Source organism: Cuculus canorus, chromosome 3, assembly GCF_017976375.1.
Source record: "Cuculus canorus isolate bCucCan1 chromosome 3, bCucCan1.pri, whole genome shotgun sequence".
Lineage (NCBI taxonomy): Eukaryota > Metazoa > Chordata > Aves > Cuculiformes > Cuculidae > Cuculus > Cuculus canorus.
The window spans coordinates 119,878,848-119,902,638 of NC_071403.1; the positions used below are offsets into that span (position 1 = coordinate 119,878,848).

Below are 23,791 nucleotides of genomic sequence, written 5' to 3' on the forward strand. Positions count from 1 at the left end.
TGGCCACGCAATTTCCAATGCGTATTGCTCAGAACACAGCTAGTCACAAAACTAAGACAGCAATAAAATGAAATAAAATAAAGAACTTAAGTTCTTAAAAACCTTCTCAGCTATCTATGGACAAAAACCTTCAAAAGTGAGCAGCAGGATGAACACCAAATCATCACTTCCAGCCTATCACCACGTTAGGTGGTTAGACACTGAATAGAGCTACTCCGAATAAATAAACAAACAAAAAAATGACCCAAACCCAAAGAGCCTTCCACATCCCACACACCTCAAAACCTCCAAAACCACCTTTCACATTCAATGTAACAGCGTTACCACATTGCTCTGACCCACACTAGAGATGGAACGTCCGTGTGCACGTTTCACACTGGTAGATTTTAGAAAGGAGAAGCGACTCTCAAAGAGTACCATAAAAGTCTGCCGCGTTTCCACAGCTAAATCGTTTCAGGATTTTATGAAGTTGTTTATTTTAAACTGCCTCTACAGGAAGAGGGAGGAAAATGGCAATAACAATGTCAGGAACAAGGACTTGAATTCAAATATTTCAACCCCACAAGAAGTGGACACGCACACGGTTCACACAGGAATTTCAAATCAGGCTTTGTTAATAAAACTGGGAATTTATGCCCGCCAAAATCCAGCACTGTGATGCAGGCAGAAAGCTTCTCAAGAGGCCTAGTACTGAAAGGTAAATTGAAGGAAATTCAGTTTCTGTTGGAACAGGTCCAGAGGAGGCCACAAAGATGATCCCAAGAGCGGGAGCACCTCTGCCATGAGGACAGGCTGAGAGAGTTGGGGTTGTTCAGCCTGGAGAGAAGGCGGCTCCAGGGAGAACATCTAGAGGCCTTCCAGTACCTGAAGGGTCTCCAGGAAAGCTGGGGAGGGACTTTATCCAAGCCAATGGAGTGACAGGACAAAGGTGGTGGCTTTAAATCAGAAGGGGGAAGATTTAAATTGGACATTAGAAAGAAATTCTAAGCGTGGGGAGGCCGTGGCCCAGGCTGCCCAGGGAAGCTGTGGCTGCCCCATCCCTGGAGGGGTTCCAGGCCAGGTTGGATGGGGCTTGGAGCAGCCTGGGCCAGCGGGAGGGGTCCCTGCCACTTTTCTGCAACAGCTTTGCCAGAAATAATCTCTCAAACTTTCACTACCTGCAAATGTATTTTTAAGAAGAAACCATAATCAAATTAGCCATAAAGAAAACCATGACTTTCACCTCTCAACAGTTAATGCTCCCCCGTCATCTCAACACTGCATGAGTGGAGTAAAGGGGCAGAATCCTCTCCCTCGCCCTGCTGGCCACGCTTCTTTTTGATGCAGCCCAGGACACAGTTGGCCTTCTGGGCTGCAAGTGCACATCACTGGCTCATGTCAAGCTTCTCCTCAACCAGCACCCTGAGCCCTCCTCAGGACTGCTCTCAATCACATCACCCCACAGCCTCGATTGAAACTGAGGACTGAACCACCTCCGGTGCAGAACCTTGCACTTGGCCTCATCGAACCTCAGGAGTTTCACACAGGCCCGTTTCTCCAGCTTGTCCAGGTCCCTCTGGATGACATCCCATCCTTCTGGCGTGACAACTGCACCACTCAGCTTGGCATCACCTTCAAACTTGCTGATGTCAGAACTGAATGGGCTTTCAAGTCCCTTCCAACCCAAATCATTCTACGATTCTATGACGCTATATCATCAATGAAAAGACTAAACAACACTGAATCATCTAAAAATCATCTAAAAGGTTTCCAGTTAAAAATATCACCTTGTTACCAATACAACCAGTGTGTTCGAACCATTTCGGTAATACCTCCCCTGGTGCACAGAGTGAAACCAAGTCAAGGCAGAAAACTCACCTTCACAAAGTTGTCAGGGAACATGCCCCGTTTGCCATTCAGCTCCCCTTCCAACCATCCTTCTTCTTCCAGTTTTTTCACATTCCTGATGATTTCCCCAACTCGGATCGTTAATTCATCATCGTGCACTGCATCGTAGTCATATTCCACGATATAGTCCACTAAAAAAGAAACCACACCGAGAACGGAACTCAGACGTTGAACTGCAACGTGAAAGCTCTACATGTATAAAAGGGTGGATTTAACAACAATCTCTGAGAACACAACGTTCAGTTGTGAATTGTAATTTTCCCAACCATTTAGGAGAGAGGAAAAAACAGGACAGTAACCCAGGAAAAGTAAATCTAGGATTATGACATTAGGTCACATTTTGGTGGTGGAGGGGAGGATTTTGTGCACGTGTGGTGGAAGGGATTGCTGGCAGCAGGTTTCCCCAGCCTGCCAAGTCCCAGTCCAAGATTTACCAATTATGAATCACTGCCCACAGGGGAAGCGTTCGCTACTCCAAGTGTATTTTGAGGCTGAGGAGGAAGGAAGGTTCACACTGCGCATGTATGGTATGTACACACAGTGCTTTGCTAATTCACATACTTGCATCTGCATTTCTATCTGCAAAAACCTGACTGAACACACAATATTTTAGCAGGTTTGAGTCAAAAAAACTGTAATACAGCCAGAAGGGATACGACTGACAACATCTTACAACTTAATTTGCACAGGCATGTAAAAGGCCTCCTCCTTCAGACTCATCTGGCTTTGTCTGAAGAAGGATAAGCAAGTGAGCTTTAATTTGGATATAATTAAGGTTACTCAGAGGAGTGCAGCGATGTATTTACATACTTGTTTATCTCTTGCACAAGATCCATCAGAGTCGCTTACTGACAGCTTAAGGCTTGTTTGGCAATAAAAACTTATTTGTTCATCAAGTTCTGTCTATGTCAGACAATTCCACAAACCTGCAGCGATCAACTAATCTCCCCTCTCCCTCCAACGCAGTCAAGGCACCCAGCCACGTGTAACGCTATTCTCACCACCACCTCCCTCTCCTCTGTTCACAACAAACACATACAAAGAGAGAACAATGGGTTTTGTCTAAGGTTATTATCAGTGCATGATAATATCCAACAGTTAATTCACAGATCAAGGAATAAAATGAGAGAAAGTATTTCTCCCTGGTATGAAAATTTCAGCTCCATTAAATCAATGTATAATTCTGATCTATGGATAGTTTTCTGAACACATGCATTAACAAAGGAACCACTCAAATATAAACATGAAGGCACGGTTTTGCTTTTTTCTTTTAAGAAACACGATTTGTTTTCTTCATCACAAACAGAATTTATCACCGGAGTTATCACAGAATCGCAAAATCACCTGAGTTGGAAGGGATCCATAAAGATCATCCAGTCCAACTCCTGTCCCTGCACAGGACACCCCAACATTCACACCGTGGGGCTGAGGGAGTCAGCCAAAGGCTTCTGGAATATTGTCAGGCTGTGACTGCTTCCCTGGGAGCTGCTCCAGGGCTCTACCACCCCTTTCCTAATGCCCAATCTAACCCTCCCCTGGCATCTTCCTGCCACCCCCTCGGGTCCTGTCTGTGGTCACCAGAGAAGAGCTCAGCGCCTCCTCCCCCTCCTCTTGGGAGGAAGCAGAGAACTGCGATGAGGTCCCCCCTCAGCCTCCTCTTCTCCAGGCTGAACAGATGCAGCGACTTCAGCTGCTCCTCATACAACTTCTCCTCTAGACCCTTCAGCACCTTTGTGGCCACCTCTGGACGGTAGCTTTTTATCCTTTTTCTAATGTGGTGCCCAAAACCACACACACTGTGTGGGGCCACACGAGTGTGGAGTAGAGCAGGACAATCCCCTCCTCGACCCGCTGACGATGCCGTGCTTTTCTGCTCACGGTAACTCTGGAACTCTTCACACACTTTTTTCACTGTATGCATTTATTTTTGCCAAACATATTCTCTAAGTTTGCTTCAAAGCATTGCACTTCCCCATTAATGCCTGGAGCAATCCTAGTTGTTTTCTCCTGCTTCTGTACTGAATTGTTTTTTGAGTGGCTGACATGATATATTGCCTGACAGGTAGGAAATTCTGGCAGCCGCAGATCATAAAGACAATGGCCATTCATCAGCCCTGTGGAGAAGGACTTGGGAGTGCTGATTAAGAAGCTCAACATGAGCGAACAACATGCGCTCACAGCCCAGAAGGACAACTGTATCTTGGGCTGCATAGAAAGAAGCGTGGCCAGCTGGAGTCCAGTGTCCAGTTCTGGACTCCCCAACATAAGAAGGAGATGGAACTGTTGGAAGAGGTCCAGGGGAAGCCACGAAGCTGATGTGAGAGCTGGAGCACTTCTGCTCTGCAGACAGGCTGAGAGAGTTGGGGTTGCTCAGCCTGGAGTAGGGAAAGCCACAAGGAGACCTTAGAGTGGCCTTCCAGTACTGAAAGGGACTCCAGAAAAGCTGAGGAGGGACTTTTTCCAAGGGCCTGGAGTGCCAGGAGGAAGGGGAATGGCTCTAAATTGGAAAGGTGAAGATTTAGATTAGACATTAGGATGAAATTCTTCACCCTGAGGGAGGTGGGGCACTGACACAGGTTGCCCACAGAAGTCCTGGCTGCTGCCCCATCCCTGGAGGTGTTCAAGGCTGGGTTGGATGGGGCTTGGAGCAGCCTGGGCCAGTTGGAACTGGATGGGCTTTGAGGTCCTTTCCAACCCAAACCTGTGATTGTAAGATCACCACCGGTCTTGAATTAAAAATGTTATCTTCCAACCAACTTAACCCAATCACTCTGGAAACCTACAATGCATAAAAACGTAAGAAATATCTATATTAGATATAATGTTAAACATGGAAAATGGACCAGAACACAGCGTCAGTTATCATAAATGCTTACAGCACTGCAGACTACGAATCTCACTGCCAAACACCTGGTCCCTTTCCCACAGAAGCAGTAGGCAATCATAGCCACACTATGTCAACATGAACTAATTATTTTGAAAGCTTTTTTATTTCCTTGAGGGAACTTTTCTATATTTGTCCTTGAAATATAAATCATGTTCATTTTGGTCACCTTTCCAGACTGTAAAAACATAGATGTAGTCATGCCAACATCCAAAGGAAGATCTCAAGAACTTCACAGCCTTCATCCGTGTGTCTCTGTGTTCCAAAGGCAAATAGCAGTAAATGAACTTCAGCTTTCTGTTTGGAATTAAGGTGCTGAATTTCCTCTTGTATTTGTTAGTGATGTTCACTCTCACTGACTCATGGATACATACACAAACCAGACCTGAGCTCCATCATCTCACATGTAAAGTTGGAGGGCTCATGTATGAACTCTCCAGGTAATTTGGACTCCAGTGTGATGGGCAAGAAACCATCCTATTATACTACCAAAACAGTCCAGATTAAATCAGCCTCTGAAAGCTCTTCAAGTATAATATTTACACAAGGAAAAACAGCGTCCAGTGATGACCAAAAACGTTTTTAAGGAATCACAGCTCAAAATCACAGAATGGAGGGGGATGGAAGGAACCTCTGGCTATCACCTAGTCCACCCGCCCCACTACCGCAGGGTCACCTATAGCAAGTGGCACAGGAACACATCCAGGTGGGTTTTGAATATGTCTGGAGATGGAGATTCCACAGTCCTCCTGGGCAGCCTGTTACAATGCTCTGTCACCACAGGAAAGAAGTTTTTCCTCATGTTTTCCTTAATGCATCCCAAGACACCATTGATCATCTTGGCCACAATTGCACATTGCTGGCTGATCGTTAAATTGTCATCTACCAGGACTCCCAGGTGTTTCTCCACAGAGCTGCTTTCCAGCCGGTTGACCCGTAGCCTGCACTGGTGGAGGAGGTGACCTACAACAACTCCTCACCATAACAGTCACAATGAATCACATCAGTTCACAAATTTTACTTTTGTACGCTTGACGTGGTTCTGAATGCTTCTCAATTACAGTTCTAAATGCTTCAAGCTCTCACTTTAAAGCTTTTCCCAGGAATAGATGTGATACAAAATGTCAATAATAAGTTGGATTGCAGTAATACAAGCTGGTCAAAACTTTCAAAACCCCAAAGTCTCAACTGGTAGAAGGTGCAGCAGAATCTCCAGCAACACAAACAACCAAAACCACCTATCTTGCTTCCTCTCTGCTTTTTATGCAGCTTTCTTCATTTCAAACCCAACTCAGCTCTGTCATCTATAGCCTAAAAGTCCATAATGACCAAGTCTTGGATGAAAAAAAGCCTTCTCAAGCTTAAGTATGAACACTTTTATTGTGCTTTTATTGCAGATACGGTAAGACCAAAGTTCACTTGAGAGGGAGACAACATTCTCCTGGGTTGTCATAGACGGCACAAGCCATCAGAAACCACCTCCCACTCTCTGTGTAAAGAAGATGTCTTTATCCCAGATCTCTAACAAATAAGTGGCAACTTTCTTTGGGCAAGAATTCAAATATACAATATACACTTTAGGTGGCATCTTTCTGTTCCCCAGCCATGACAGCTTTCCAACATAATTACAGAACTTCCTAGATGATGCTTTTTTAGGGTTTTGACCCATTTTCAGAGGTGGGGTATGGATTAAATCGATGGCGCAAAGTAAAAGATACCAACCAGACATCTTTAGGGAAAGGTGGTTCTAGCAGTCTTTATGGGAGTGGTGCATTCAGCTCTTGGTTTCGAGTAAGATGACAACACATCTAATGAAACAATAGAACAGACCTAACATAGCAATGCCAGCGAGCACCGCCAACAACTTCAGACTGCATTGTTCCCCACGGCAAAGAGAGAAGTGTCCTATCCAACGACACTGCTTCTTTGAGAAAACACCTCGCATGGTGAGCCAGCAGAGCAACGCTGCCTGCAGAAGGCATTCTGTCACTGCTGGCACAGGTGGACTCTCCTCCTCTCCAAAACTTACTCAACCGGCTCTTCCGTCAGCCACATTCCAGCGCCAACACAAAAGGCAAACCTCGCAGTGAGCACGGCCACATAACACCCACCTTCACCGATTTTAAACAAAGGAAGTCTTCAGCTACTCAAACTCATCCTGAAGCTGGCCTATTCAATGATGCTATTACAGGTAAATAAGGCTCTCTAGGAGCCCTACAAAAAAAAAATTAATAAATAAAGGAAAAGAGTGGAAAATGTACTGAAATTCTAGTATTCCTGTCTCTTCAACAGAAAAAATTAACTGTCAGGTGGACAAGGTGACTGAGACCGGCTTGGGGTGCTGGTGGATGAGAAGCTTGGCACAAGCCAGCAGTGCGCTCACAGCCCAGAAACCCACCGTGCCCTGGGCTGCATCCAAAGCAGCGCGGCCAGCAGGAGGAAGGAAGGGATTCTGCCCCTCTGCTCTGCTCTTGTGAGACCCCACCTGGAGCCCTGAGTCCAGTTTCGGAATCTCCAACATAGGAAGGAGATGGAATTGTTGGAATAGGTCCAGAGAGGGCCATGAAGATGATCCGAGGGCTGGAGCACCTCTGCTATGGGTCAGGCTGAGAGAGTTGGGGTTGTTCAGCCTGGAGAAGAGAAGGCTGCAGGGAGACCTTAGAGCAGCTTCCAGTACCTGAAGGGATTTACAAGAAAGCTGGGGAGGGACCTTTTCTAAGGGCATGGAGTGACAGGATGAGGCAGAATGGCTTTAAATTGGAAGAGGAAATATTTAGGTTAGATATTAGGAAGAAATTCTTCACACCAAGGGTGGTGAGGCCCTGGCCCAGGCTGCCCAGGGAAGCTGTGGCTGCCCCATCCCTGGAGGGGTTCCAGGCCAGGTTGGATGGGGCTTGGAGCAGCCTGGGCCAGTTTGAGGTGTCCCTGCCCATGGCAGGGGTGGAGCTGGATGGCCTTTGAGGTCCTTTCCAGCCCAAACCATTCTATGATTTCATGACAGCAATACCATCAGAATCCAGTGACCTTTCTGCAGTAGCCAGAAAAAGACACAAACCAGATATAAAACAAAGTCCATGAAAAACACATTTAATAGCTTATAAAATGAAAACAGATAATTTGTGGGATAACTGAAATCCTTGCAAAACATTCTCAAACTATTCAGAAAGGCTCTCTGAAACTTGAAGCAGACCTAGAAGGACAGAGCCCAACATCAAGCACCAAGAGGAGCTTGAGTTGCCTGCACGGTCCATAAAGGTTTCTTGCTCTGAACTGACCTAAAACCTGCCTGAAAAGTCATCCATTGGAACGTGAACCCTGGACAGTTGTGTGGCCTCCAGAAGCACCTTGACAGCAGAGCTAGAGTTGTACTAGAAACTGAAATTTTGTTTTTCCAATTTTTCATAGCAGACAGTTGCAGAAACAAAAGCTATTTCCACTAGTACCGCTACTGCAAAAGTATCCCACAAAGTTCAGCCTCCCATAAAAGCCAGATAGCATTTCATACAATCGTTAGGCTGGAAAAGACCCCCGAAATCATCCACTCAAATTGTACCTGTCCACTATTAAATCAAGTTCCCAAGCACCTCACCTTTTAAACCCCTCCAGGGATGGGGACTCCACCACCTCCCTGTGCAGCCTCTGCCAGGGCCCGAGAAACCTTTCTATGAAGAATTTTTTCTAGTGTCCAATCTAAACTTCTCCCCGACACATCTTAAGGCCGTTCCCTCTAGACCTATCACTTGGGAGAAGAGACCGACATCCACCTCTTCACAACCTCCTTTTAGGTAGTTGTAGAGAGCGATAAGGTCTCCCCTCAGCCTCTTCTTTCTGTCACTGTCTATGACCACACACACAGAGTTACAAAGGTATTGAGTTTTATAGTGGAGTTTTATAGCTTACAGGAGAGAAAAGACAACAGAAGACAATCTTATCCTTTTAACTATCACGTTTCTCTTCACAACTGTCTCAAAACTAGGTGTTAAACTGAAGAAGAAAGCTCCTTCCAACAGCTTTCCTCCAGAAACAGTCCTACAATTGGTGAGATAGAGGAGTTCCAGTTGGTTTAATAGCAATACCACAGTGCACCTTTGGCCACAGAAGACAGATCTTAATACTGAAAAAGTATCTCAGGTGTTTAAATGCTGAACAATGAAAACACCTCCACAAGAGTTAAACATAAGGAGGATGAGGTTTTCCCCTTCAATACCATGTAATTCCCTGTTACCCTGACCTGAGTCACTGATGACCACACATATGCTGAAATAGAGACCTGGTGGACTCCTCATCGCCCTTAAAATTCTAGCCCCTGCTTCCAAAATTGCATGAATTCTGTTCAACCAAGTTCTCCTGCTGAGACACACTCGCAACATGAGCACCAGGGTTTGGCAACTGAAGACAAATCCCTCATGGCCAAGAGAATCCACTGCTCTTCAGCCAGTCTCCTCCTGTGCTTTGCATCCACACCCGTGATTCACTCTCCTGCGTACGGAGCAACCATAATAACCAGTTCACCAAAGACCAAAGTATTATTTTAAGGTACAGACGTAGGTTTGGTTTTCCTCCCACTGAATAAGGAAGCACCTCACATTTCCTACTCTGGGGAAACCACTCTGATCACTGGCCTCAGGCAAAAAGGTTACTTCCTTTCAGGCCCAACAGCCATCAGCACGAGAATCATAGCCACAACTATGATTTCTGGGCTTCCCTGGGCAACCTGGGCCACGGCCTCCCCACCCTCAGCATGAAGAATTCCTTTCTAATGTCTCATCTAAATCTTCCCCCTTCCAATTTAAAGCCATTCCCCCTCAACCTGTCACTCCATACCGTTGGGAAAAGCCCTTCCCCACCTTTTCTGGAGCCCCTTTCAGCACTTGAAGCCTCTCTAAGGTCTCACACAGCCTTCTCTTCTCCAGGCTGAACAACCCCAACTCTCTCAGCCTGTCCTCAGAGCAGAGGTGCTCTGGCCCTCAGATCATCTTTGTGGCCTCCTCTGGACCCCTTCCAGCTGTTCCATCTCCTTCTTACGTTGATGATTCCAGAACTGGACACAGGATTCCAGGTGGGATCTTACGCGAGAGGAGAAGAGGGGCAGAATCCCCTCCCTCCCTGCTGGCCACACTTCTATTGATGCAGCCCAGGACACAGTTGTCCTTCTGGGCTGTGAGCGCACATTTTCAGCTCATGTTGAGCTGCTCATCAATCAGCACCCCCAAGTCCTTCTCCGCAGGGCTGCTCTCAATCACATCATCCCCCATCCCGTATTGATTGTCCCAACCCAGTTGCAGGACCTTGCACTTGGCCTTGTTGAACCTCATGAGGTTCTCACAGGCCCACTCTCTTCTTTCCTCTCGGAGTGCCCAAGACACTGACAGGAAGTGGGAAAACCACAAAGTTGTACCTCCACGACATCTTAACCCAGGGATCCTGTGATTCCGTCCTCTCTTCTGTGTCCTCTCTTCTGCGTGCGTTCACATGGTCCCTTCCCTCTGTTCTGAACCTGAATTAGTAATTATTTATACTGTGGGTGAATCAGAGAAAGAAAACAGTCCAAGAGAAAGCTATTCGGTGCCAACTTCCTGCAAGTTTCTCTCTCTCAGATGAAGGCTCACTGCAGGGTCAGAGAGGCAGGACAGCATCAAACCCCACTTAGATCAACATCTACATCACTGTTGCAGTCCAAGATCAGGAGGAAACTTCTCAGCGAAGCCTCAAACTGCTCACATTTATCGTGCTTCAATTCACAGTGTGGAGCAGCCTCACAGCAAGAAATCTGTATTTCCTTTGCCTGAACCTATATCAAATATACACAGCCCGGCAACACTCTTAATCTTTAATAGACATTAAGTCCATGGGATAAGGCTAGAACTATGATGATGTAGAAGCGTCCAAAACATGCAACGTGGATGTCAGGTCGGTAACACCAGCAGCTTCCCGCTATGGATCCACTCACCTTGCCCCTCGCCTCTTGGTGCTTTGCACAGAGACCAATCTGCCATGACACCACATCCTAAAATAATGAATTAACGATGTGAGGCCATTAGATTCCTGTCAACTCCAGTGGTACGGATACAGTTCCAAGCCATTAAGAAACTGAATAATGAAAGAGCACAGTTGACTAACGGAGACCAGGCAGCCTACATGTATCTTACAGTACGGTTCACCACGACCTTCAGTAAGTCCATAGGTTTAAGTCACACTTTGCAGAACAGCAGACACTTAACCCAGCTGAGCCATGCAGAGCCATCGTGCTCCACATGGAGGACTTGAAAAACACTTGCATCACTAGGACTATAACTGAGAGCATGTGGACAAGGACCTGGGGGACCTGGTGGATGAGAAGCTTGATATGAGCCAGCAACGTGTGTTTTCAGCCCAGAAGGCCGACTGTGTCCTGGGCTGCATTAAAAGCAGCGCGGCCAGTGGGGCAAGCAAGGTGATTCTGCCCCTTTACACTTCCCTGGTGAGATCCCACCTGGAGTCCTGCATCCAGTTCTGGAGCCCTCCACACAGGAAAGACACAGACCTACTGGAGAGGATCCTGAGGAGGCCACTCCAATGATTAAAGGCCTGGGACACCTCCCTTATGAAGAGAAGTTGAGAGACTTGGGGTTGTTCAGCTTGGAGAAGAGAAGACTCCAAGGAGACCTTATTGTGGCCTTTCAATACTTAAAGAGGGCTGATAAAGATGGGGAAAAACTTTTAAGCAGGGCCTGTAGCAGTAGGACAAGAGGTAATGGTTTTAAACTAAAAGAGGAGAGGTTTAGACTAGATATTAGGAAGAAATTGCTTTTGCTGAGAGTGGTGAAGCACTGGCACAGGTTGCCCAGAGAGATGGTGGGTGCTCCATCCCTGGAAACATTCAAGGCCGGGTTGGATGGAGGTCTGAGCAATCTGATGTAGATGAAGATGTCCCTGCTCACTGCAAGTCGATTAGAGTGGACAACCCTCATGGTCCCTTCCAATCCAAACCATTCTATGATTCTATGACTACTGAAAGCATTAAGTGTCACAAGGAGGATGTTCTACTCTCACAGTAGCTCAAAAGCAGGTCAGGTGCCTCCTGTATGGCTGAGAAATAGCAGTGACACATAGCAGAGCCATTTCTACCTGTGCCCACTCCCAGGTGAGCCACACCAGTGGTGGCAGCTCCAGCCCTGGTAAACAGCTGTCTACCGAAGCCGTCAAACAGCTTTCTGCTCCTCAAGCTTCGATCCCCTGTATGCCAGCCAAGCAAATTTCTGCTACCATAAGGAAGGGACACGAGGCAGAGGAGACACTCTGCAATTTAAGATAATGCTAACCTTGTATGTTCAAATATTGACTTAAGGTCTTGTTTTAAGCAAACTGCCCTAAGCCAGCAGGATTCTTCCATTAACTTATAATAAAATAACATAATGCCAATGGAATTAAAAGATTTGCTTAGGGACATAGTTTAAGGGAGTGTTAGGAATAGTTGGACTCGATGATCCAGTGGGTCCTTTCCAACCTGGTGATTCTATGATTCTGTGATTTTCATGCCATTCTATGTACATTTTCTTTTAAGCACGTAGAATTAACACTCAATTTGCTGTAAACTGATAATTACAGTAATGGACTATTTCAAAGACACAGAGCCTAAATCTGTAGATTTTATTAGCTCATGTGCTGCCTAAACTAATACTGTTTTCAAGCAAGAAAGACACCTTCAACATATTGGTCTCTTCTCCCAAGTGACAGGTAACGGGATGAGAGGAAATGGCCTCAAGTTGTGCCAGGGCAGCTTCAGATTGGACATCAGGAAATATTTCCTCTCAGAAAGGGTTCTCAGGCCCTGGCAGAGGCTGCCCAGAGCTGTGGTGGAGTCCCCATCGCTGGAGAAGATTAAAAGATGGAGAGATGAAGTGCTCAGGAATCTGGTTTAGTACTGGACAGGTATGGTTGGGCTTGATGATGTCAAAGTTCTTTTCAAACCTACTATGGTTCTATGATTCTAAGCAAAACCAGCTTAGCTGTGTCCTCCCAAAGTCTAGGATCACCACAAACACCCTACTGCAATTCAGCAGGGACCCAGTTTGCATCCCAACAGGATTTGCCCCAACAGCCTTCATACCCACTCCAACACACCCCACAGCTCAGAAGGCTCCTTCGCTTCGACGCAGCGCTAGAGAAGCCATGGCAAGCAGCCACGACGCTGCAGAGTCCAACTCAATTCCCCAACAAGCCCTCTTTCCACTTCTCCAGCATAAGAGCTGATCAGGCAGAGCACCGCCCCCACCCGAGACAGCATTAATACATCGCTGTGCTGAGGCAGCTCCATCTTCCCCTTTCCTCCATCAGATCAAAAAAAAAAAAAGCTTTTTAGAAGGGTTTCTAAAAATCAAAGCCTTTCCAATCAAGGAGCACAGCACTGATCATCAAGAAAATACCCTGTATTCCAGAAAAATTATATATCTTTTCTATAACAAGTCACCACCCAAAAGATGCTGGACATACGTGATGATGGTTTACAAGACGAGTTAGAAGCGCACTGAGTACTCTCCAGTGTTCACAGGAAGGATATTTTATGCTACCCTAAACATAGCTTTTAGAAGAAAAATAAATGAAGTCAGAGTAAACACACACCAGGGAAAAAAAAAAAAAACAACAAAATCAAACAAATCTTCAACAAAACAACTTTCAACTCTATTGTTTAAGTCTCATAATATCCAGTGACACATTTGGGCCTTCGCTTGCCCAAACTTCAGCATCAGCAGCCCAGCTTTCCATTTTGATTAAATACTAGGACCTTCAAGGAAAAAAGTACCATAAGAAAGAGAGAGGGAACAAGTTGGAATAAAAGGTAGTTCTGTAGGGATGCCACCAAGTTCTATACTTTCTGGAAACCCCCCGGTGTTCTAAAGGAACTTATAAGAAAGGTGGAGAGATTTACCAAGACCTGCAGTGACAGGGTCGATGGTTTTAAGCTGAAAAAAAGTGACAGACTTAGGCTAGATATTAGGAAGAAATTTTTTCACGCTGAGGGTGGTGAGGCCCTGGCCCAGGTTGCCCAGGGAAGCTGTGGCTGCCCCATCCCTGGAGGGGTTCCAGCCCAGGTTGGATGGGGCTTGGAGCAGCCTGGGCCAGGGGAAGGGGTCCCTGCCCATGGCACAGAGTTGGAAGTGGGTGGGCTCTAAGGTCCCTTCCAACCCAAAACATTCTATGATTCATACATAAAAATCTCTTAATGAGATTTTACCCCGGTGTTAGATACACTGCACAACCAAAAGAACACATCATAGAATCACAGCATCATAGAGTCGTACCAGTAACTGGCCTTAGCGTGTTCTCTTTCAGAGACATCCTGTGACTTTCACAGACTCCTTGTGATCCTCAAGACCGGTCATATCCCTCATTAAAGTTTCTCATACTTCCGATTTGACACCTACAGCTGCCAAGCAACTCTGCAGAAGCTGGTCAAACTGAAATTATTTTCAGCCACTGCACACTTCTCTCCAAAATCCCTTCTTGCTGCAATGCCACTGCCATCCCAATCTGAACTCTCAGCCACTATGGTCCTCAGCCAGCTCCTGTCTCTGTCAAAGTGTCTGGAGTCAAGCTTTCGCATTTTTCTTTCATTATTTCCACTCTGCAGGGTCTGCTACTCTTCCTTACTCCTTTACTTCCAATACTCTGCCCTTTACTCCATTAATTACTCCTTTACCCGCCTCTTCACTCAATCACTTCCACACTGCATCACCCCATTCACAGAATCATGGAACAGTTTGGGTTGGAAGGGACCTCAAAGCCCATCCAGTCCCACCCCTGCCATGGGCAGGGACCCCTCCCACTGGCCCAGGCTGCTCCAAGCCCCATCCAACCTGGCCTGGAACCCCTCCAGGGATGGGGCAGCCACAGCTTCCCTGGGCAGCCTGGGCCAGGGCCTCCTCACCCTCAGTGTGAAGAATTTCTTCTTAACATCTAATCTAAATCTTCCCAAACCCAACATAAAGCCATTCCCCCTAATTCCATCACTCCAGGCCCTTGGAAGAAGTCTCCACCCAGCTTTCCTGGAGCCCCTTCAGTTACTGGAAGCTGCTCTAAGCGTTCTTCAGAGCTTTCCCTTTGCCAGGCTAAACAACCCCAACTCTCTCAGCTCAGAGGTGCTCCCGCCCTTGGATCATCTTCATGACCTCCTCTGGACCCGTTCCAACACTTCCATATCTTTCCCATTTTGCGGATTGCAGAAGGGATTCTAGCACAAACCATTTTCTGCCTAGAGCAACAATCCCTCTACAGCAATAGCTTGCCTAGAGAAAGGAAAATACAAACAAAAATAGCAGTCATCCCATGAGACATCTGAAAGCCAGGAGCCTACATTCTGTCCACACAGAACTGGTCGATCTGGAAGCTGCCCTGGATCGGTCTGGCATTTTTAGATTGGGCAAGGCAATGGTGCACTCTCCAAGAGATGACTCACCACACATTCTTAATAAAAAATTATGTCTAATTTTACAGCCAAGTAAGAATGGTTGAAGGAATTATGAAAAACTATTAAGAAGTCTAAAAAATGTACGGTTTTCTTCCCAAACTCTTTCAAGCAATGAGAAGCTCATTGCTGTTTAACAGCAACCATCTCAAACACCAGCTTCTGGAGCAGGATCCGGTACAATTAGGAGAAGCTTTGTGAAGAAAAGTAAACACAAGAGCAGAAATCCTGCCCAGTAGCCTGCCCTGAAGCATTAAAGGCACAAACCAGGCACACTTCAGTGTCCTACTCCAGGCTCTCAGAATCTTATGGAGAACGTTAGAGTTTACCACTGTGTATGACAGAAGACACTTAAGAAATTAAAAGTCTGTCAACTTTCAGTTCATTAAAGCAAATTGTTTCTACACTTAATTATAAAATCATAGAACAGTTTGAGTTGAAAGGGACCTTAAAGCCCATCCAGTCCCACCCCTGCCATGGGCAGGGACACCTCCCACTGGCCCAGGCTGCTCCAAGCCCCATCCAACCTGGCCTGGAACCCCTCCAGGGATGGGGCAGCCACAGCTTCCCTGGGCAACCTGGGCCAGGGCCTCCCCACCCTCAGCATGAAGAATTCCTTCCTTATGTCTCATCTAAATCTTTCTTCTTCCAATTTAAAGCCATTAAAGGCACTTACTCTCACAATCCTATAACTTTATCCTGTAGATAGGTCAGCATTACCAGCCAGGTGGGAAAAAAAACCTTTTAGCAATACATTCCTCAGGGCAGGTACATTAAACCAACTCTAGAATCATAGAATCACAGAATCATTAAGTTGGAGAAGACCTGAGAGATCATCAAGTCCAACCGTACCTGTCCACCACTAAATCATATCGCTAAGCACCTCACATACCTGCCTTTTAAACCCCTCCAGGTATGGGGACTCCACCACCTCCCTGGGCAGCCCCTGCCAGGGCCCAAGAACCCTTTCTGCGAAGAAATTTTTCCTGATGTCCAATCTGAACTTCCCGTGACGCAGCTTGAGGCCATTCCCTCTTGTCCCAACCTATCACTGGGGAGAAGAGACCAACACCCCTCCTCTCTGCAACCTCCTTTCAGGCAGCTGTAGAGAGCAATAAGGTCTCCCCTCAGCCTCCTCTCCTCCAGCCTGAACAACCCCAGGTCCCTCAGAAGCATCTAACCATGTATTCTCCACTATCAGCAGAAACACTTGTCTTAAAATCAGTCGCAATGATAAAGTCATGGATTTTATTTACCCTCTCACTTCTATGAGCAGGAATTGCCAGACTCCTCCTGTCGCAGCAAGAGAAGACATGAAATAGGAAGTTTTAGACTAAAATCTGTACTACTTACAGGTATTGATACTACTTTGTAAGGACCGAAGAGGTCAAAATGTTTCACCTGGGAAATGACAATAAGCAGAGAGTCATGTTTTGGCTATTTGCTATTTTCTTCAGTTGGAGCAGAGCTCACTGCACAAAACTAGCCTGGAAATGAGAGGTGACACCTGTAGCAAAGGTGGCAAATGTCTCCACAAGCAAAGGTGAAAATCAGCTATTAATTTAATATGCAGTGAAAACCAGGGATTGTGGAGGGCACAGGGGAATGTGCTTGAAAAAGGCACACCGCATTTTCTTAAGCCATGACTCAGACACTCTTCCTTAAACAGTTTTATGTCTCTTCCTCTGTTCCTTAAGTTAATTTTATAACATCTATTTGCCAAAATATTCAAGGTGAGGAACAAAAGCAAGTTACAAAAGCTGCTGAAATGAAGCTATGCCAAAAAGCTCCAAAGAACAAAACGATTAGACCACATTTAGATTTAGTCCACATCCAAAGCAGCAAATAAGCAGGAAAAGGTGCCATACACTCAACACCATATTTATAGGTTTTCCCTTAAAACCTCCACTAGGTAATTAGCTCATAAAAACAGGTTTGAAGCTGAAGACTCTGTTGCACATCTTAGCTAGAATTCTTTTTACAGAGTCACTTCTCCCTGCAAAAGCACCAAACTTTCTATTTGAACCGTATAAACATTTCCTTCTTTCAATATCAGGACCGCGTGCTACTACAAACGCTTCAGCTCCTCCTGCAGTTTTCAGGACTCTTCTAGCCAAAAAGGAGAGCATGATCATAGCTCCAGGTTACAAACCCATGAGTTATGAAAACAAAGTGCCTGAAAGCCTTTTTGGGTTTAAACCAAAAGAAAACTCCTTTCACACCCTAAAAAAAAAGGCAGAAATGCTTTGATAGACAGTCTACAATTTGACATGTCTTTAATTCAGAATGACAATTAGTATTTCTGCAAACACGGTAAGAATCTGGCTTGGAAATAAATTTATGGAAACTTAAAAGCATCCTTTGGAGTGTGCACAAAGTGTTCCCTTCATCTTTAAAAACAGGCATGATGCAATAGTCTGAATTGTCCCAGATTGGGATCTTGCAAAAACCACAAAATATGCTTAGCATTAAAGCAGGGACAAGTGCTTCTATTCGACTTCATGCTGTGAAGATGGTCAAGGGTAATTAAGGCATTAATAAAGTTAATTTACTTCTTAGCATGGACATTTTAGTCAATATAAAAACCTGAACTGTTACTCGAAAAGCACGGAGTGAAATCCTTACCCGACATGTATTTAAAAAAGCCAGTCAAACCCACAAATGCTCGAGGGCACCCTACAGACTCCACCAGAGAGTTCTAAAGGGGAGGAAATTGCTTTATTAGCTCAATTATGTTCTAAAAGTTAGGAGATCAGGTCCTTTAAACATCCGTTTGCAACTTGGATTTAGAAGGATTTAAGCTTATCTTATTAAGGCTGTGATTTCAACCAGCATGGCTTGCAGGACTCCCAACCATAAAAAAACCAAGGTCTGAAAGCACCCCAGGAGGTCATTTACGCCAAACCGGTCAGAGTAAGGATAACCTCAAAGTCAAACCAGGACACTCAAGGCACTCTTCACCTGAACTTTAAAAGTCTTTAAAGGATGGAGATAAAAGACCCACCCTGGGCAGCTTTTCTTGTACGCTATTCTCATAGTGATTTTTTCCCATTATACTTAACAGAAATTACCTTTGTCCTGCCTTGCAGCCTCCAAGGAGGCTTTATCTTCAGGGGTCCATCCTGGGACCAGTGCTGTTTAACATTTTCATTGACAACATCAACAATGAGATAAGTGCACCCTCAGCAAATTAGCAGACGGCACCAAGCAGAGTGGGGCAGCTGCCACGCCAGAAGGATGGAAAATCATCCAGAAGGACCTGGAAAAGCTGGAAAAGTGGAGCTGTGTGAACTTCATGAGGATTAACAAGGCCAAGTGCAAGGTCCTACACCAGGGTTGGGGCAATCCACAGTTTCAGTATAGGATGGAGGACAATGAAATTGAGAGCAGCCCTACAGAGAAGGACCCGGGGTGCTGACTGATGAGAAGATGGACATGAGCTGGCAACGTGCACTCACAGCCCAGAAGGCAAATGGTGTCCTGGGCTGCATCAAAAGCAGTGTGGCCAGCAGGGAGGGAGGGGATTCTACCTCTCTACTCCGCTCTGTGAGATACCACCTGGAGTTCTGTGTCCAGTTCCAGAATCCCCAAAATAAGGGGAGATGGAGGTGTTGGAATGAATCTAGAGGGGGCCACAAGTATGATCAGCTGGAGCACCTCTACTATGAGGACAGACAGAGAGTTGGGGTTGGTAGCCTGGAGAAGAAGGGGCTCAAAGGAGACCCTGGAGTAGCCTTCCAGTACTGAAAGGGGCTAAAGGAAAGTTGGAAAGGGACTTTTTCCAAGGACATGAAGTGACAGGATGAGGGGCAATGACTTTAAATTGGAAGGGGAAAGATTTAGATTAGACATTAGGAAGAAATTCTTGCTGCTGAGGGTGGTGAGGTCCTGGCCCGGGTTGCCCAGGGAAGCTGTGGCTGCCCCATCCCTGGAGGGGTTCCAGGCCAGGTTGGATGGGGCTTGGAGCAGCCTGGGCCAGTGGGAGGTGTCTCTGCCCATGGCAGGGCGTGGAACTGGATGGGCTTTGAGGTCCCTTCCAACTCAAACCACCCTATGATACCACAGTAATGTTTCCCTATTATGTGCAACAGGAATCACCTTTGTCCTAACTTGCAGGCATTAATTTTCATCTTTTTCACTGTGTCTCCAAGGAGGCTCTCTCTTCTCCAGGCCAGACCAACTTCTTGCACAGTATACGACCTGGCCTCCTAACCACCCTCAGCTTTCCTGTTTGTTGCCATCCCACTTGCATTTGAGAGGAAAAAGGAGCAAAATTGGACACAGTATTTTAGAGACAGCCTTGTGACTGCCAGCTGGTGGGGAACAACCACTCCCCATCACCTGCTCGCTACTACTCAATTCATGCCACCCAGCAGACAGCAAGGTTGTTCCCTCTTAGATGCTGGATTATACATTTGTCTTTTTGGAACCAGAGGAGGTTCCTGCTGGCCCATCCCCCAGCACTACTGCAACACATCAATCATCCCCTCATTCACTATGTAGTTTTTCGGGTAAGAGAACATGACTTTGAGCACTTGAAGAAACCAGGCTTGCGTGATCATCCTTATTGGCTTGTCCTTTTACTTCATTCCCAATAATTCTTCCTGTTCCACTCATTTGGTTGAAACACACCAGAAGAGTAGTGTCTGGCAAATAAGTGCTGTATGTCTATTTTGCAAAGGCAGCACTGAAAGACTCAAATCACGGTCCTCTTGGAGGAAACAAGAGTTCAGGACTGCCCCACCACTCCTCTCTTCTAACCTAATGGCTGGCTAATCAAGTATGCAGCTTGGAAGCTGCTACAGCATGTGCTGCGTCTTGCACGGCTAATTGATGGTAACACAGAACGATCGGTATTTGAAGAATTTGGGGAGGGAGCAGATGAATCGCAGGAGGTTATGAAAAGCCATCTGGGGCAAGGGATACTAGTTGAGGAGACAGCATGCTCAAACACAAGCTCATAGAAAGCTAACTCTCACCTCCGTCGTTCTCAACGTATTTAGCTTGAATGTGTTGGTTTGCATTCCAGAAACATAAAGGAAATCCTTTCCGCTGTCCCCATGGATTTCACAACTACCAGGCACAACCCTGGTGACCCAAGTACACACAAAACGGAAAGTCAAGAGGAGAGAACAATCTGAAATATAAACTCGGCTTTTGGAAAAACAGGATTTAGCACTTCAATCTCTGCTCAGAACTGCAAAAGCATAACACGGCAGCTCACAGCGAGAACCAACAGCTCTGTCTTGATAGGAAACCATTGCAGTGGTCTCGCTACTTGGTGCTGGCAGGCTGTGTCATATTCTAGAGACATCACCACCTCATCTTTCGTAAACAGCTTTATTTCATCTGCTATTCCTCAAGCCAGATGCTTCCTGTTACTGGTTCTCTACCAGGGCAGGCTTTCTTCTACCACGTACGCATTAGAAACCACTTATGTTACAATCCATATCTATCTTTACGATTCTCCCTCAGTAAGGATGTAGGATTATGGTTGAAAGAGGAAATCCTCCTCCCACAAAACAAGCATCTGGTAAGAAGATGAACACAAGAAAATGATGTAACAATTTTATACACTCTCAGTTGTGCTTTTACTTGAGAGCAACTGCACTGTTAACTCACCTGCAGCCCACACAGCCCAAGCTCTCCTCACACCGCAAATCATTTCATCTCAGACGGTTTCCAGTTCCATAGAATCATAGAATGGTTTGGGTCAGAAGGGACCTCAATTAGAATTTCTTCCTAATGTCTCATCTAAGCCATTGCCCCTTGTCCTATCGCCCCAGGCCCTTGTTTCCCTGCATCCCATCCTTACACAGATACTGGTACACAGTAAAAGTAGATCCTGTTCTAATTATGCTTCTCATAAAAGCATTACATTAACATTCTCACATTAACTACTGTCTTCCACTTCGCTGAAACTCTACACCCTGTGCTGAAGCACGAGGTATATTTGAGTCAGGCAAAGGAAGCACCATATTTGATTTTCAAGAGCAAAACTGCAGCCTATAATACTTTCTGCTTAATAAAATGACTATATTCTGCTGTTTCCTTATCTACCATACCCATGATATTACAGAATTAACATATTTGCTTTTGTCTTCATGTCCACAAAAGACTTAGTGGCTCAGCGCTTCCAGTGCCCCAATTTTAGAAAAGCATCTCATTTTACCTGCCTTCAGAATAGCACTAACACAGATGAACACAAAAAGAAGTGTTGTTCAGGATGCTGAGGTTTCAAACACCGCGCAGCCCATTCTGCAGTCATCCGAAACTGCCGACACTCCCAGGCAGGCAGCAAATCTACCTAAATATGTGAAGGCTTGTACTAGGAACTGACCAAAAGAATATTACGCACTTAACCACTAAGAATCATAGAATTGCTTGGTTGGAAAAGACCTTTGAGATCATCAACTCCAGCCGTACCGTCCCACTACTAAACCAGATCCCTGAGCACCTCATCTGCCCAGTTTTCAAACCCCTCCAGGAATGAGGACTCCACCACCTCCCTGGGCAGCCTCTGCCAGGGCTGGAGAACCCTTTCAATGAAGACATTTCTCCTGATGTCCAATCTGAACCTGCCCTGGTAAAACTTGAGGCCATTTACTCTCATCCCATCACTTCTATCTTGGGAGAAGAGACCAGCACCCGCCTCACCACAACCTCCTTTCAGGCAGTTGCGGACAGTGATGAGGTCTCCTCTCAGCCTCCTTTCTTCCAGGTTAAACAACTCCAGGTCCCTCAGCTGCTCCTCATAACCCTTGTTCTCCAGCCCCTTCCCCAGCTCCGTTCTCTTCTCTGGATGCGCTCCAACCCCTCGATGTCCTTCTTGTAGCGAGGAGGCCAAATTCAAGATTCGAGAAACCAACAGACGGCCCCTGCTTTTCAGGAACAGTTGCTTTAGTCATCCACAGAACACACTGTTGCATTAGGTGTAAGAAGCTCTCTGAGGATGAAGGAGTGACCCTGCTTGCTCTCTCCCTACTCATTCCCAAACCGCTGCCTCTTCCCTCAGGCTGGTCTTGCAGTTATGCTGCTCCAGGGTGTGCCGGTTTAGTTTGCTGCCAAATGAGCCAGCTAATTCTCTTCCAGTGGGATTCAACTCTGGTCAGTGTCTTGAACCAGAGCATCCCATGGACACATGATCACTCCATCTGCCAAAAGGGAAGATTAAAGAATCCACTGACATGGACATCATCCAAGGGATTGAATATATGAAGAAACAAGAGATCTAGCATTTCCCTTGCTGGTTTGTTCTAGTAGCTAATAACTTCCCCAACAGAAATATTCAGATGTTAAAATGTTTGCAAATAGCTGTGTAATTTACCATATGTTTGAGGTAGGCTTATTCTAGTTCATCCTGCATGTATTGATTTATAACTGCACTAAATCAGCCAAACTCCATGAAAGCATTTAAATGATGGGAACATTAAAGTCCAGCCTGATGGCGGAAAATCGGGATACAGAAGAACAGAGGCGTATTTCTTACATACTGTTTCTTATATAATGACTTTAAATTGTAAAGAGGAAGATTTAGATTAAACATTAGGAAGAAATTCTTCACGCTGAAGGTGGGGAGGCCCCGGTCCAGGTTGCCCAGCGAAGCTGTGGCTGCCCCATCCCTGGAGGGGTTCCAGGCCAGGTTGGATGGGGCTTGGAGCAGCCTGGGCCAGTGGGAGGTGTCCCTGCCCATGGCAGGGGGTGGAACTGGATGGGCTTTGAGGTCCCTTCCAACCCAAACCATTCTATGATTCTACCGTACTCTTATCTTCTTCTCAAAATATACACGATTACTGAGGACAACCAAAACCTACACAAATACAAAAAGCCTCTCAATACCAAGTTCAAGCTGTTTAGGAACTATTTTCTCTTTAAAGGCATTTTTAAACCAATACATAAAACCATGCAAGTTAGAGGCACAGTTTAAAAAGGGCACTTGGCTGTCTTACAACAAATGGGAGAGGATGTCAATGACTTTAGGAAAGCATTTTAAAGAAGAGGATCAAGAAAGCTGTGAAATAGTTTACCGGATCATGAATACTTAGGGAGAGCAATTAATGGGGACACTAAAAGCAACTTAGGAATCAGAGTAAGGCCATTCAGCTTGCTAACACGATGGCAAACCTGGCACAAGAGTTTCTTCCATACCAGCCAGCTTATCAGCTCGCACTGCAGACTCACAACCATGGCAAGCCAGGAAAAAGCATCGCAGAGCTCTGGCCCTTCTAGAGACAGCAGCCTGAAGTTATCTCTGCTGGAGCACAGCAGGAAACTGCACCCACAGGATGACTTCAGGACAAGCCAGATTGCATGCAAAACAACCTTAAAATTAATCCTTTCAAAACTAAAAACACCAGTTTAGACTTGAGAGATGTGATTCACCTTTCCTAGAGAGTGAAAGCTTCATAATACCAGCAGTTTAATTTTGTTAAGCAGCAAAGACAGAGACTTTTCTGCTCCCAGTCCCAAAGATGCACTGAGTGGAAATGACACGAAACATACTGAGAAGTTTGCTTATGGTTCTGCTTTTGTATCTTTCCTGAAAAAATGAAGAAACAAAGCAACTTAGGAAAAAA

General features: G+C 45.8%; 1 protein-coding gene across 1 annotated transcript in view; it reads right to left on the reverse strand.

The window, feature by feature from the left end:
- CD2AP (CD2 associated protein) overlaps positions 1–23,791 on the reverse strand; it is an 85,621-nt gene that overhangs the window by 52,827 nt on the left and 9,003 nt on the right. The window contains exon 2 of the mRNA XM_054062516.1: positions 1,858–2,018. Within this exon, the coding sequence (XP_053918491.1) occupies positions 1,858–2,018 (161 nt within the window). The remainder of the gene's footprint in view (positions 1–1,857; positions 2,019–23,791) is intronic.